Source organism: Aulostomus chinensis, chromosome 15 (assembly GCF_037954235.1).
Source record: "Aulostomus chinensis isolate RoL2024-O1b breed Wild chromosome 15, RoL_Achi_v1.0, whole genome shotgun sequence".
NCBI lineage: Eukaryota > Metazoa > Chordata > Actinopteri > Syngnathiformes > Aulostomidae > Aulostomus > Aulostomus chinensis.
The window spans coordinates 22,999,562-23,016,098 of record NC_141334.1 but is presented as its reverse complement, the minus strand read 5'-3'; the positions used below and the strand labels follow the sequence as shown (position 1 = coordinate 23,016,098).

The 16,537-nt window shown below is 41.5% G+C and overlaps 1 protein-coding gene across 3 annotated transcripts in view; it reads left to right on the top strand.

Moving 5' to 3' along the window:
- The window catches only part of LOC147249198 (kin of IRRE-like protein 3), a 188,587-nt gene that overhangs the window by 128,278 nt on the left and 43,772 nt on the right, over positions 1 to 16,537 (top strand). For all 3 annotated transcript variants that reach the window (XM_086227191.1, XM_086227190.1, XM_086227189.1), the window contains 2 exons: positions 3,915 to 4,072; positions 5,908 to 6,058. In XM_086227191.1, the coding sequence (XP_086083317.1) occupies positions 3,915 to 4,072; positions 5,908 to 6,058 (309 nt within the window). The remainder of the gene's footprint in view (positions 1 to 3,914; positions 4,073 to 5,907; positions 6,059 to 16,537) is intronic.

The window sequence follows — 16,537 nt, the reverse complement described above, 5'->3', positions numbered from 1 at the left end:
GAGAATTAATAAAGGCTGAGGAAGAGATCTAGATCAATCAATAAGTCAATAAGAAGGCTTGTTTTTTTTTTACAATGTTAACTGTGATGACAAGACAGAAAACTTAATCAATTGCACACAATCCCTGTTATGTAAAATCATTGGCGTAGACTCAGGAAATAGGCGGTGGAATGGCAGCTAGTGGTGCTGGAGTAGGGTTAGTGGGTGGAGACGGAAACTCAGCTGAGTCACCTGGAACAACATTTGGAATAAATATGCAACAGTGTCATTGGAAGACAAGACCAATCGGTGGTTGTTATATGTTTAGAGGGTGCATATGTGATCCAGAGGTGTTCTGATATATAATATCAGCATAATTCATGAGGAACACGAACAGGGAAACAACCCTGAAAATATGACAATCGAACAATAAAAATGGCTCAGATGGCAATTATTATTCTATTGACAAAATCAATATGAGAGTTCTGACTGAACTGACATTCAGATTTTTAAAATCAGAATTCAGAACCAAAATCAGAATCCATCCATTTTCTACCACTTATCCTGTTAAGGGTTGTAGGGGGGTGGAGCCTATCCCAGCAGCCTTTGGGCAAGAGGCAGGGTTCACCCTAGAGTAATCACCAGTTCATCGCAGGGCCAACACATACAGACAGAAAACCATTCACACTCACGGCCACACCTACGGTCAATTTAGAGTCTGGATTTACCCCCTCTTGATGTCTTTGGACTGTGGGAGGAAGCTAGAGTACCGGAGAGAACCAACACATGCTAGAATATGCAGACTCCACACAGAAAGATCCCATGCTCAAGCCTCAAGCCAGGGTTCGAGCCTGGAACCTTCTTGATGTGAGGCGACAGTGCAAACCACTGCACCACAGTGCAAAATCAGACTTTGATGTAAAAACAAAAGTATCGTAAGCATATAGAAAGATATGTCAGCCAGAGCCCGTTTGCAGTACATACATACATGATATGCAGCTGCATTTTTGTCTAAAGGGAAAAAGGGCTACTACCAAGGGTAGTGTGAAAAGAAGTAACAAAAGTGGAAGAATCTGAAAAGATATATGAAAATGATTATTATGATATAATTTAGGGAGCACACGGAATTTTGAATTTGTTGAAAATAAAGTTGAATTGGTTTCAAAACTGTCAATGATCATGAAAATCTTGAGTGTCTTTATAATCAGCAGATTTAGCATTTCTTGTTTAAGTCGAATACAAATTTATTAGGTACTTTAAGATTCCCAGTCAGCAGGATCCTTAGAAACTTTTAATTTGTTCAAAAAGATGAATTAGATCTGAATCAATCCAAGATAATGAAGACCTTTCCCTTTAATCGCCAAACAAGGTGCATGTAAGTGACAATTTTAATTAATTTTGATTGGAAACAATTCTAGGCATCCTCAATAAAAGGAATCGAGTTAAATGTGTCTCATCAAATTTCAGTATATCTTAAAGTTAATTATCAACATGAATGTTCTTTCTGTTTCACTCTGATGTATTTCTAAGGACACTTGGCAAGCTGAGGGGCCCAGAAAGCTGTTTCTCTAAGAGTGATGCGATGGCTGGAGTTATGGCCTCCAGAGTTATATCTAGTTGCTTTTTCACCAAACAGTTCTGTTGAGATTGATAAATACACCCCAAACATAAAAATATTAAACTGGGAAGGGGCAATAATATCCCTCTTTGATGTTGTTTAACAAATTATTTTTGCACTTTTTAACATAGTTGTTCACTGAAATAACTGACATGGAAATGAGGGGTTGGAGCATTTGCTATGTTCAGTGTTAGAAAAATATATTTTACATGTATATTTTCAAATACATGTTGTTGCCGTGCATGTGAAGTGCATATGTAGTTCTAAAAGGAGAGCTGTGTGATGATGTGCCATCTGCATGTTGCCTTTGATTTAGGCTTGCCCCAAATCTGCTATCTAATGAGCTGAGTGCTCAATCAATAATTCACTCAAGTTTGAATAAAATCTAGGCTGATCAGATCCAGTTTCATTCCAGAGTGTAATCAGGGTCTTTGAGCCGCCTCATCACTGTCATTAGCACTATCCTGCTTTCTCACTTTGAGTTCAATATATTCTCTTAGCAAACCAAGAAACCAGGGCAACAACATCAAACTTCTATTTGGCTTTAGCCCTTGAGTAATCAGTTCTGGGCTGTGTATTTGCAAACTATCAACAGACAGAAAAATCCAACCATGTTACTTGTATACTGAGTGCGAGCTCACTGACAGCTGCAGTATGAAGTCCTAAGCTTCAATGGAAACCATCTAGAAGGAGAGACAACAACAAACAACATACAAAACAAATCTTTTATAGCATAATTATTATTCTGTGTATCAGATGAATAATCAACAAAATTTGCAAATTAGCATTTTTATTATTTTTCAATATATATACTAAGTATACATACATACATATATATATATATATATATACGCACACATTTTAATAAGGCTCATAAGTGTTACCAAAACTGAGGCTTATACTCATGATATTACACATTACATATCACAACCTACAGACTTGGGTTTTTGGTTTATTTTTGATGATGGAATCATATATCAAGACCCATATGAAAGTTAAAAATCTGATAAAGATTTTTTTTAACAGCTTCACTGGTGCTTTTTTATTTTTAAAGCATTATATAATATATAACATAACAAAACTGAATTATTACCTGCCCTCTTATTGCAGATAGATGATTTAATGGATTTGAGTAAATTGAGGAAAGCACTGGTGATCACCTTTCATCTCTACCTGTAGCTCTAGAAACCGATGATACAACATTTTTATGTCACGATCTGGTATGTCACTGCTGTTTGCCACAGTTAGTATGAACCTTTAGCCATTGAACCTTTACCAGTAACATCTTCCATCTTTCTTCTAAGATCTACTGTAAGTAACATGGATTGTTAATGCCAAAATTAAAACATCATTCATATGTATTGATTTATTTTCGATTTTTTTCAATATAACATCCCAACCCTACAATTACCTTGGTTACCAAACAGGTAAGACAGAATCAGCAAGTTGAGAAGTTTCTGTGGGCCATGCTAGCACTTGCGTCACATCATCTGCTGTCAGTGAAGGAATATGTCTGTGAATAAGTGAAAGTGTGTGTGACTATCTGAATGTACTATGCTACCGTGCTTTGTTTGTTTGTTTGTTTGGTTGGTTGGTTGTGAACAAGAATATACATAGAATCTATTTGTTTGTAACCAATAACATCCATCACTGTGTAAGTTTGTAATTCATAGTTCACTCATAGTTCAGAGAACATCTGAATTATTTCTACCCTATTTTTTTTCTTACTGGAAACCAGACCAACCCTTACATACATCAAAGTTTTGCACAAGGTCATCAGAAATAAATTCTGATCTGTATGAATATGTTAGATTAGGCCGGTATGGTGGTGCAGTGGTCAGCACTGTCACCTCACAGCAAGAAGGTTCCAGGTTTGAGCCCTGGCTCGGGCACGGGATCTTTCTGTGTGAGTCTCCATGTTCTTCCTGTGCCTGCGTGGGTTCTCTCTGGTACTCCAGCTTCCTTCCACAGTCCAAAGACATGCAATTGGGGACTAGGCTAATTGATACTCTAAATAGACCATAGGTGTGGCTGTGAGTGTGAATGGTTGTCTGTCTATATGTGTTGGCCCTGTGATGGACTGGCAATCCATCCAGGGTGAACCCCACCTCACCCAGGAAGGCTGCTGGGGTGGGGTACATCCCAACCCCCCCTGTGACCCTTAACAGCATAAGCAGTAGAAAATGGATGAATGGTATTAGATTAACAGCTTTCTTGCCACTCGATCTGTACTGTTCTGTTTTGTTTTTGTTTTTTTCATCTGAACCAACTCATGAAATGATCCAGTATTTCTAAACAGCAAATTGCTCCTCCCCAGTTCCTCCAGATGACCCTGTGATAGTGGGGGCTCCAGTGGTGAGTTTACGAGCCGGTGACCACCTCAACCTCACATGCCACGCAGACAATGCAAAACCTGCTGCATCAATCATCTGGATCCGCAACGGGCTGGTCTTAAGTGGAGCCATGTACTCAAAGGTAAGGAATGGCAGCAGTTCTCTGTGCTGACAGATGAAGTACCATCTACTAAGCTGAAGCAATACTCTATCAGCTGCAACAGTCTTTTTCAAATGTTGCTGTTACCTTTAATATGTAATCAAAAGCAAATTAAATACTGCCCATCACGTAAATTTGTCACTTGCCAAAAATCTGATAAAATCACTCATCAGTCATGGCTGTCGAGTACCAGTCTATTTCAGGACTGATGGAGACATTACCACTTCCTGTCACCAAATGCACAAAGTTGTGTTTGTGCTGCAAGCTACCAGAGACCACTAGATCTTCCTCCTGAATATGAGCTAACACAACTATTAATTAATCCCCATTCACTTAATTTGTTCCACCACATTTGAGTCCAGAACTTGATCTCAGCTGGGTTTTAGAGGGGGATGAAGTCCAAAGCACTGGCGTCCTGAAAGCCCTGGTGCATTCTTGTAAGGGAGTGCTCTGATCACATGGATGTTGCTCAGTCCAACCACAGCCAACCTGAGATCATCAAGAGGCCTCAATGGGCCTTGCTTAAGGGCACCTCTGTGGTGGTAATGAGGGTCAGGAAAGAGCTGCCTCACTTTCTCCACCCAGGTATCTATTCCATTGCAGCCTGGGATGTGTTTTACATCTCAACCAACTCTTAATCACAGGGAATTTTTTATTGAGTGGAGATATATTACATAGATTGTGTATATCGGTCCTTCTAGCGACTACAGTATAAAACATTCCAAACATTCCCATTGTTACAGAAAGGGATTTAAAACAAGAATGTCAATTTACTGTATGGCTGACAAACAGTTTTAATTTGCAGACCTTAAGATGAAATCCGCAAGGTCTTTCTTATATAATGTGCTGTTGTTGTTACTTACAGGTCTGTTGTGCCACAAGACCAGCAATCACATGTAATAGCTACATGACTCTGTTACCTGGCTCTATGAGCACTGCCCCAGACTGCCTGTTTCTCTTCCCTCTCTCTCAGAGTTGGATGGTAAAGTTCACAGTGTCTCCTTAATTTTGTGGCTCACTGTTTACTTTCTGGTTGTTGCCGCTTCTCTTTAAAAAATTTAAAAAGCTGCTACTGAGAGGGTCCATACCACACAGTCAAATACAAAAGACAGTCGCAGTCCAGCATCACTTCGGAGTGGTTGCATTTATTAATATAAAAAAAAAGACCTCAGCCGATTGGGTTTACCTTATGTATCTCTGCAATCTCTCCTTTGCTGTCCAAAAACTGTCCCGCTTCCCACTCTCACCAGCATCTGCCTCACTGTCCCCAGTTGTCAGAAATGACCTCTCAAATCACTGCAAGCAGATACTCTGACCCAACAAAGGAGGGGCAACAAACACGGCAACAACCAATAAACAAAACTGTCAGTCCATAACAATACATAAGCTACAATACAAACCAAACTATGTTCTCATGAACCAATTCTTAAACAGCCATTTTCAAATAAAGTTATAAATACATTATCGGTAAGTATAAATCAACCAAGGTTAATTTTGGACTCAAAAATGGTTATAGAGGTTTGCTCCTCACATTGAAATATTTACATATTTACATGTATGATGTCTTTTACAAACAACATGCTTCTTGTCTTCCCAACAACAATCAGAGAGAGGTGTAAACAGGCCATGTAGTTTTAACATGCTGCTTACAAGCCCAAAAATTCACGTTAGGGTTTTGTTTTTTGTTTTTTTCTGTCCCATGAGGTCCAGGTCAGCTATTACATGACCAAATTCAGAATAAAGGAACACAGAGACAAAGGAAAGGAATATAGAGTTTTTGAGACACAACTTTCACCTTTGTCCTTTATTTCTTTCAGACCTTGTTGAGGGACGGTAAGAGGGAGAGCACCATCAGTACCCTGTACCTATCTCCTTCCAACATCGAGTCAGGTCAGCACATCACCTGTCGAGCATCAAACAAAGCAGCCCCCACTGGAAAAGATGCAACCGTCAAAATTGACATTCAGCGTAAGTAAAATAGAAACCTCTCTTTGAAAGCAAGGAATCCCTATCTGTATGTGTGTCTATCATTCTGACTGAGGTGACAACGATCAACTCTTTTAAACAGACTGCTTCTGAATAAATGCTGAAGTAGTTAGTTAAAATCAGACAGTTGAAAGAATTGATTTATTTTATCAGCTTGACAAAAATACCGGTATATATGTGTAGAGGAATTTTGTGTGATGAAGGAGTTCGTCAGACACAAGAAACAGGCTGGAGACTCGGAGATGGCCTACACAGATCACTTTAGTGGATAACCATAGCAGAAGTACAAGGTTCACTGTGAGATGAGGTTGAGTCAGCTCCCTCAGAACATCTGAGTTCCACCCCTTGTAAACAACCATACTAGCAATGTACCAGTAATACCTAATTGGAACATCTGGCACAATGTGACCTTTATGCAGTCTAAACACAGCTATGCATCAGGATAACGGTGGTAAGCGTGACGTAACATAAGCGTCAGCTTTACTATCAGTATTTATTCGAACAATGAATTTACGATTATAAAAGAACTTACAGAAGGTGCCACAGGTTCACTCCCAGCCTAAGGTCAAGGCCCAGTTACAGATCAACTCTTGTCCTTACAGACAAATTATGAGATTAAGACCAAGAAAGTTAAAACGAAGGATACCGGATGAAATTCCTTATCAATATGTAATGACCAATATGAAAGATTTTAACATCAATATTTCACAGGTTATGCACTGGATTTTTTTTTTAAATAAGCCATTTTGTTTGATAAAATTAGTATTTCAGCATCAGACCTTCAGAAAGTGCTACTGTAATTTTTGCATGGAATGGTAAATGGCCTCAATTTTATATAGCACTTTTGTACCTTAGCGGCACTCAAAGCGCTTTACAGTGTCATCTCATTCACCCATTCACACACACACACTCACACACTTATGTGGTGCAGGTGGAGGCTGCCACGCAAGGCGCCAACCTACTCATCAGGAGCAATTATGGGTCCAGTATCTTGCTCAAGGACACTTCGACATGGTCCCCGGGGTCAAGAATTGAACCAGCGACCCTTTGGTTGCTAGACGGCCACTCTACCCCTGAGCCATGCTGCCCCATTTTGGAAGCAAAATGCATGAGAAACCAGTGTCTTCAGAGGGCAGACTTAAGCCAACAAACATTTTAATGAATCCATTAGCATTATCTTTGAAGTAAACTCAAACAATACAACATGCATGTGAGCGCTGAGAACAAGTTGCCACATATACGAGAATCTATGTTTTGACACAATTTGAAAAACCACACACAAATTGTTCAGCTTTATTATAAGACTGTTGAAAATGTTTTGACTTGGGGATGTCAGGATGTTGTCTGCCAACTAATGTTGTGAAGAAACTGGTGATTCTGGCATCAGACCTTTGGGGGTCTCACTTTTAATAGATTACTAGTACAGTTAATAGTAGAGTTTTACTCGACAAAAGTTGAGTAAATTAAAATTAGAATATGTAGCTTTTGAAAAGCGTTCAAAAGCATTTGATTACTACATGAGTATCTGTCTACTCTATCCCTCTCTACTCTCCTGTCTCCCTCTCTGCTCTAACAATCACACACAAACATTTGATATTCAACCTGAAAATTACTTTTAATCTGATCCTGAAAAGGGCATTGGGGAGAATCCAGATAGTAATACCACTAATCAGAAGCTGCCTTAACATGTGATCTCAGGGGTGTATGGTCTCACCTTATCCTTTTTCACATTATCTCTATCCTGCAATCCTCCTTCTTACCCTCTCTATTTACCTCTCTATCTTTCTCTGTCCGCCTCCCTATTTATCTACTGCATACAAGGGAAAGATACATAGAGGATTAGTGAAGATGAATGGAATACAGACTGTTCATAATGATTCAGAAGTTTTTTGTTTTTTTTTAATATACAGGAGGAGGGGCAGCAAAATGGTGCAGTGGTTAGCACTGTCTCCTGACAGCAAGAAGGTTCTGGGTATGCACAGGGACTTTCTGTGTGGAGTCTGCATGTTCTCCCTGTGCCTGCGTGGGTTCTCTCTGGGTACTCCGGCTTCCTCCCACAGTCCAAAGACATCAAGAGGGGACGAGGCTGATTGAATATTCTAAATTGACTGTAGGTATGGCTGTGAGTGTGAATGGTTGTCTATGTGTTGGACTGGTGACCTGTCCAGGGTGAACCCCGCCTCTCACCTGAAGGCTGCTGGGATAGGCTCCATCCCCCTCGGTGCCCTTGACAAGAAAAACGGTTAAAAATGGATGGATATACAGGAGGAGAAACCCCCCCCCCCCCAAAAAAAACAAACAAACAAACGTAAGGGGTTTGTCAGGTCGCCCTCCTTACAGAAACATTCCACATAAGGATAAAAATAGAAGAGTATAAAAAGATATCTCAGACAGCTTTACAAAATATAATTATTCAGGTATAGTTCAAATGTAATGATGCATTAGACTGGGGTAGTTTCTAATGTGGATCTAATCTGGATCTTCTAGTTAGTGCAGCAGCATTTCAGTATGTCATATGACCTATGTCAAGTTATGCCTCTTAAAATGGCAGGATTATGGGTTATATGATATTGAGATATTTCTCAATCTCAATGACTAATCCCTTCACATCCATTATTTTGAGATGGTGATACTGAGCTAGAATAAAGAGCTACAAGGAAAGCGGAGAACACCATCTGCTAAGATTCATGTTTTTTTTCAAGATGCAGCAAAGCTAAAGCCACATAGGGATTCACACTGACACGCAGGTACTGCAGCAGGGTTGGAGAAACTCATATAGAGAATATTAGGGATGGTGTTGTACATGGACGAGAACCAGGGCACAGGTCCGGCAGGTGCAAGTCCATAGGCCCGTTTGTTGATTATTAAATTGGGGAGGGGAAATGCGGGAGGTGTAAATGGTGCACTCTGAGTATGAGGTGTCTGAGACTATCTGTTTCTCTATCTCTATAAAGTGGGTGTGACTGCATGTGCTTAAAAATGTAAATGTAGAGAGGGTGTGGCGCCTCCTCTCATAGCTGCAGGCAGATTGGTCTCAAGTGCGCTAGTTGGTGATGTGCTCTCAGGGCACATGCTGATCCAGAGGGACGCACAGTGTGAATGCTTCCCAGAGTGTCGGGTGGAGCCGTGCTTTGTGACTTGCTCACAACAGATGGCTGATTTGACACACCACGTTTAATACATCCATCCATTTTTCTTCCACTTGTCTAGGGTCAGGTCATTGGGGCAGCAGCGTAAGCAGAGAAACTCAGACTTCCCTCTCCCCATCTAGTTCAACCAGCTCCTCACTGGGGATCCCGAGGCATTCCCAGGCCAGTTGAGAAACAGTCTCCCTAAAGTGTCTTCCCAAGACTTCCTGTTATTTGGATGTGCCCTGAACACCTCCCCAGTGAGGTGTCTGGAAGGCTTCCTGACCAGATGCCAGAGCCACATCATCTGACTCCTCTTGATGTGGAGGAGCAGTGGCACTATTCTTAATTCCTCCCGGATGGCGGAGCTTCTCACCCTGTCTGTAAGGGACAGCCGAGTCACCCTCCAGAGGAGACTCATTTTGGTCACTTGTACCCACAATCTTGTCCTTTCAGTCATAACCCGAAACTCATGACCATCGGCGAGGGTGAAAATGTAGATCGACCAGTAAATTGAGAGCTTTGCCTTTTGGCTCAGCTCCCTCTTCACCACGATGGACCAATGCAGAGTCTGTATCACAGTAGACGCCACATTAATCTGCCTGTTGATCTCTCAATCCATCTTTCCCGTACCTGTGAACAAGACCCCAAGGTACTTGAACTCCTCCTCATGGGGTCTCATGTCCAAACCGCAAATGGCACCACACCCTTACCCGGGCAAGAACCATGGACTCAGACTTTAAGGTGATGATTCTCATCCCAGCCCCTTCACACTTGGCTGCGAACCGATCCTGCGAGAGCTGAAAGTCACAGCCGAATGGAACCAGCAGGACCACATCGTCCGGGAGAAGCAGACACCCAATCCTGCAGCCACCAAAGTAGATCCCCTCAACACACTGGCTTCACCTAGAGATTCTGTACATAAAATTTATGAACAGAAGTGGTGACAAAGGTCAGCCCTGGCAGAGTTCAACCCTCACTGGAAACAAGTGTGACTTACTGCCAGCAATGCGACCAAGCTCTGGCACAAGTCATACAGGGAGTGAACCACACGAATCAGGTGGTCCGACACCCCATACACCTGGAGCATGCCCCACAGGATTCCACAAGGGACACGGTCGAATGCCTTCTCCAATTTCCACAAAACACAAGTAGATTGGTTGGGCAAACTCCAATGCACTCTCAAGGACCCTGCCAAGAGTGTAGAGCTCGTCCCCAGTTCCAAGGAACAAGGACGAAAAACCACACTACTTCTCCTGGATCTGAGGTTCAGCTGTCCAATGCACCCTCCCCTCCAGAACCCCTGAATAGACCTTACTAGGGAGGCTGAGGAGTGTGATCCCATGATAGTTAGAACAAATCCTCCAGTCCCCCTTCTTAAAAAGGGGAACCAGCCTCCGGTCTGTCAATCCAGAGGCACTGCTCCCGATGTCCATGCGATGCTGCAGAGTCATGTCAACCAAGACAGCCCGACAGCATTCAGGGCCTCAAGATGGATCTCATCCACAGAATCTCTTCAAAGCATTCCAGAAGTCATTCTCCATGGCCACACTGAACTCCTCCCATGTCAGAGATTTTGTCTCGGCAACTGCCAAATTCACACAATGCTTGGCCTGCTGGTACCTGTCAGCTGCCAGACTCAGTGTTCACTGCCTCCCTTGGAACTTGGTTGAAGCTCTCACAGAGGTGGGAATTGAAACTCTGTGTGATGGGAGACCCACCCAGACATTCCCCACAGGAGTTTCTACTCCCAGCTCCAGGAAACAGTGGTATGGCATAGCCTATGAGCCGTCAAACTCACACTAAGATAGGCTACTTGGTAAATAATATGTATCGATCCTAATATCCCATCATGATTTTCCATTCTATCTTTCATTAATCTGGGAAAGGTCCTAAATATTTTTAACTTCAGGTTGAATACCCTGTTTTTTCAGGTTAAATATATCCATCCATCCATCCATTCCTTTTCTTCTGCTTATCCTTATCCGCGGGGGGGGGGGGGGGGGGGGGCTGGACTCTATCCCAGCAGCTTTTGGGCATGAAGTGGGGTCAACCGTACCCTGATCGCGCCCTAGTGCGGCTTTAATTTGAGTGCAATGTCGGTGCGATGCATGCAGTGAGGTGAAGTGAAGAAAAGAATGAGAGAAAAAGGAAGGAGAAGAAGGGTTCGCAAGAGTCATCACCACAGCAGACGATCACTATGATATCACCACACAATAGGAAGCCAATTGACTGAGGTCTGTCTGGTCTTTTATTGGTCTTTTAACCGGTGATATGTCTGATAATCCAGCTGATTGCAATTGAGGAGTCAAATACAACTTTTGCACAGGGATAAAATCTTTGCAATGATTACAGCCCTTATAGCTAGGACTATGCCAAGTGTCTCTGCTCATAAATATGCCTCTTACTCTGAGTTGTAGTATAAAAGGAGAGTCCGCTTTACATTGTGCACAGCCTGGTCCATGGCTGTGCATCCTGCGGTGTGTCATCTTGCTCTTTTGCCAATGGCGAAGTGATGAGTCCCTTGGTGGCAGCAGGGATCTCTCAGCTGAGCAACAAAAGCTTTTTCTGGTCCGTGACAAAGTTGCATGCCTGTCCCCATGAGATGAAGACTGTGACCTTGGGTTTAGGATGATGAAGAAGTCAAACGTTTGGTGATTGCTCCCTTTCGGCATCCAGATTGTGGAGCTTAGCATAGCTCTCTACTGTTCAGCACACAAGGAAAAAGCGATGAAGGAGGGCCGTTATATTACCTGAGTGATGTCACCGGGGACCCCTGTCGTGAGAGCCTGGCTTCAGCAGTTGCAGAGGTTAGATCTCCATTCCAATACAGCAGGGGTGGGCAACCATGTGCCATGGAGGGCCGTGTGAATGCAGGTTTTCCTTCCAACCAAACACTTCAACAGTTGATTCCACTGATTAACACTCTTCTGTGGCTGAAGGTGTGTTAATCAGTGGAATCACCTGTTGAAGTGTTTGGTTGGAAGGAAAACCTGCATACACACGGCCCTCCAAGGCACATGGTTGCCCACCCCTGCAATACAGGGCCACACATTATTTGAAAGCCAATTTTGGCATCTCATTCAGTGTCCTAATATGATATATCTAAGAAGAAGCTACTAACTACCCAGCGCAGTGAACAGTAGGCTGCTGTTATTGTGAAGTGAAGAGGCAGGACAGGTGAAAAAAAAGACTGCCATTTTAACAACTTGTGCCAGCATTTTTTTGTATGACAGAAGAGAATATATCAAATATCAATTTAAGCATATTGCCAATTGCAATTCTGGAGCTAAGGGCTAATTTGGAGATAATCCCAGTCACACAGTACCTGCCATGCCAAAGCTCTCTCATCTCTGCATTTCCTCACATCTGGGTCATTTCACTGGCCGTCACTGTGGCTGCTGGGGACCAAAAGCAGCTTCTCAGGTGTGTTGACCCAAGTTCTGAATATGTTCCTCTCCCCCCTCTGCAATGGAATGGCCAACACTGAAACATGCAAAACCCTCATTTAAATACTGTCACCTCCACCTTGTTTATACCTGTCGCAAATCATGCAGATTCTCAATTTCGATCCTCTAAAAAAATGTTTCTCAAGCAAATGGGCAGGTGGGGGGGGGGGGGGGTATTTGTGGATACTTGTAGATAGGCCCTTAAAGATTTCCACTCTATTACTTCAAGACCTGAAAGTTGGGAGTGTGTGTGTGTGTGTGTGTGTGTGTGTGTGTGTGTGTGTGTGTGTGTGTGTGTGTGTGTGTGTGTGAGGGGGGGGGGGGGTCAGCCTCATGCTCACTTATACAGTAGTAGATATAGTTTGGGAGTTTTACAACTTTTGCCAACCAAAAACCTGAACTGCAATGTTGACACCTCATTTATACATCATAATTTCAGGCAAAATTTCATTCAAAGTGAGATGATATTCATGCAAAATCCCATGAGATCATGTTACTCAGTTTAACCACTTTGAAGCACCATGTTCAGTTAAAAAAATACAATATTATTGTACATATATCTTGAACAAATTGATAGGGAATGTATTTTTGGTTCAGAAATGTTGACGTTCTACATGTCCATGGACTGGTATGATTTTTTTTTCCTGGAAACTGGGTTGCAGCAACACTCAACACATACAATTCATGGATGGCAGATCTGTGTCCAAAAATCTAACCCAATTAAATTTTGACCCACAGAATATGGTGAAAATAACGGTTGGGGAGGTTTATTTTTAGAGGGCATTCAATGTCCCATCATTTATTTGCCTCCAATGAGCAGCAGGGGTTCAGGTTCAAAGCAGCCAAGAGGAGACTTTGTCCCTGAGTAATTCAAAGGAAAGCTTGGAAGAAAAGCTTTGCAGGTAATTGTTCAGAGTAGGAACACCGGATAAATAACGCATTTTCTTTGATAATTAAAAGCCAAATGGAGACGTGGTGTGTCCACAAAGGTCCCTGTGGGAACCAGTAAGACACACACACTATAAATGTGAATGCAGTCACATGAAACATCACAAAAGCTGAGCCACACAGTGGGAAGCTCAAATATGACACAGTGGTGTATCACTCTGTTCTCCAAGGAGTTGGATTGCATGAGCAGAGCCCTGCTTTCTCTATGCTTTCTTTTCTACGCTCTACGCCATTCTTTTAACCACAGAGAAAAATTATAGTAACTACACAGACAAAAAGGACATCAAATCACAATCATGCTGTCAATAGAGACATCATAACAGAGCACATTGCTTTAGTCTTAATGACTGAATCAATCTCAAAAGAATGAAGTAATTGTCCTAAAATCCTCACTAAACAAATATGTGCAGAAGCCTTTTCTTCCCCTTTTGTATGTCATTTGGGCAACGTAGACAACAAAGTAATACATAAGGCAATAATGCATTACCACACATTCCCACATGCTGTGCCCCACTTGATTATTCTCAAGCATACACAGTAGAGCAATTGTAACACGTCCTAGCTTTCGCCACCCACCTTATAGTTATCATGTTACTTTTGGATAAAAACTAAGCTCTTTTTCTGGATCTACTTTTCTTTTTTGTGCAGAGGTGAAGGAGTTTCTTTTGGTTACTGAGGAAGTTTGAATCTACAATTCTACAATTCTACAATTTCATTTAGCAGACGCTTTTGTCCAAAGCGACGTACAACACAAGCAACTGGGGTTTAAAATGGATTGTTCTAGTTATTTTCAAGTTTGTCTTTTTTTAACCATTACATAATTGGACTTTGGCCAAAACGCAATGCTGCCCAAATTAATTGAAATTGATCAAAGAATCAAAATGTTTAGTTTATTAAAGATTTGATGAAAATTGGATAAACTGTCTGTGATTTGCTCTCAAGACTTATAATTTAAACTTCTTTACAGTTGTAGGGAAAACAGCAGGTTAAACTTCTGATTGGGAGTGAATTATTTTCAGGTGCTTTCTGGGGAAATGATAAAGACATCATTAATATTATTAAACCTCTCAGGTTGCTTAGATGTGAGAAAAATGTGAAAGAGCTCATTACCACTCTCCATTCCAGCAAACTGGCTTCATACTTGCTTGGTATTTTTTCTCTGCTATTATTAATAAGCAGGAGGATCAATCTTTAACACTGTCAAATATTGATCACTAAAATTGTCAGGACCTGAGCTTGAACGAGAACCCAAACGCTGTGGCAAAGTGCAAGATGCACAAAATTTATTACCAAAGTACAAATCAAAACCACCCTAACGGAGGGAAAAGGCTAAACTACAAAAACTCAAAATCACTCTACAGAGGATAACCTGACGAGATAAAGTAACAAAGAAACTCAAAGTTAGATAAGGTAAGGAGCAGGGCATGGACTAAAAACCTGACTAGACAAAGTCTCAACAAAAACACAAACTTGGACAATGCACAGAGTTAAATTTCAAAATAAAACAGGAAGCCACAAGACAACATAGACACAAGACAAACACTTAACCAAATTGCTTGGACATGACAAAAATTTGATCGGCTCTTTGGTGGCTAATTTGTACAGTATGGAAATTAAGCCTTAAATAAAAGAAATAGCCATAGGATTGAGAATAAATTCACCAGAATACAGGTTTTAACTCAACTTAAACAGTTGATGAGATAAGAGTCAAAGCGCTCCTTATGGGAAAATGTGTGCATGCATTCAAAGAATGTTATAGAGATTGTCAAGTTACATTTGGTGGTGTGGACCATCTTATCTCAAAATTCTGGCCAAGGAGTCCCTCAGGGCCCTGGTTTTAAAAGTAAAATAATGTAATGAAGACTATGCAAGAGAAAGACAAAAAGGACAAGTCTGAACTAATGTAAAAAGCAGGTTATTCTAATGACCCTTGATGATGAAGATGCAGAATGTAAAGTTCTCAATAAAAATGTTTTTTGGCAATTTTGCTCAAACACAATAATTAACATCATGGTCATGAGGAATAGATAAATTCCCTCACTACCAAGAACTGAGGCATTTAGGTTAGACTTCCACTAGAATGCCCTACAGGGGCATGTCCTAGAATGCCCTAGTGGGAAAAACAGGTGAACCCACTGCACTGTCGCCTGCCACTCAAATAGAACTGCACTCTGTGATTGGTAAAACTACAGTAAGCAACACTGGAAATCACAAGAAAATGGGACACTGCACTACACTCCGTGGTAGAATACCACACTGGAGCAAATGTGAAAGGGTACAATAATGTACTTTGCATACACAAGCCAACCAAAGGGCCATACACAGCAACCAGTGAGAAAACTTGGCAGGCCTATGAAACCACACTGGAGCCAGTTCCACCAACCACGTAAGAACAGTTATCAGATTACAGACAGCTGTAGCTTACAAGCAGCTATGCAAGACTTAACCATAAAAATCCCTGTAAATGTACCCCACTAAATATTGTAAAAACTAGGTAGGCCTACACTACTAAATACTATCCCTAATGCCTAATCTAAATGAATTCCACACATCCAATGCCTCCATTCACTTGGTACACTAACACAATAGGATTCCCACAGCTTTCTTTCTTGGACCACTAATACTGTAAAGTCCTAATGTGGAAATCCGTTTAGCCTATATATCAACCTTTAGTTTATTCCTCCACATTCAACAGGAAGCCCTGAGCTGCTTGCAGCAAGCCAGAACCAATCAATTGATATAGGAAAAGACAGAATCAGAATCAGAATCTTTTTATTGTCGCTGTACAGGGGGGGGGGGGGGGGGGGGGCACTCTTCCAGAGCCACCGTGCACTACAAATTGCAGATACAAAAGAAAAGATACAATAAATAACAATACACAATGTAAGAACAGTAAAAATAGAAATGATAGAAATGTGCAAGATGTAAATAAAAAA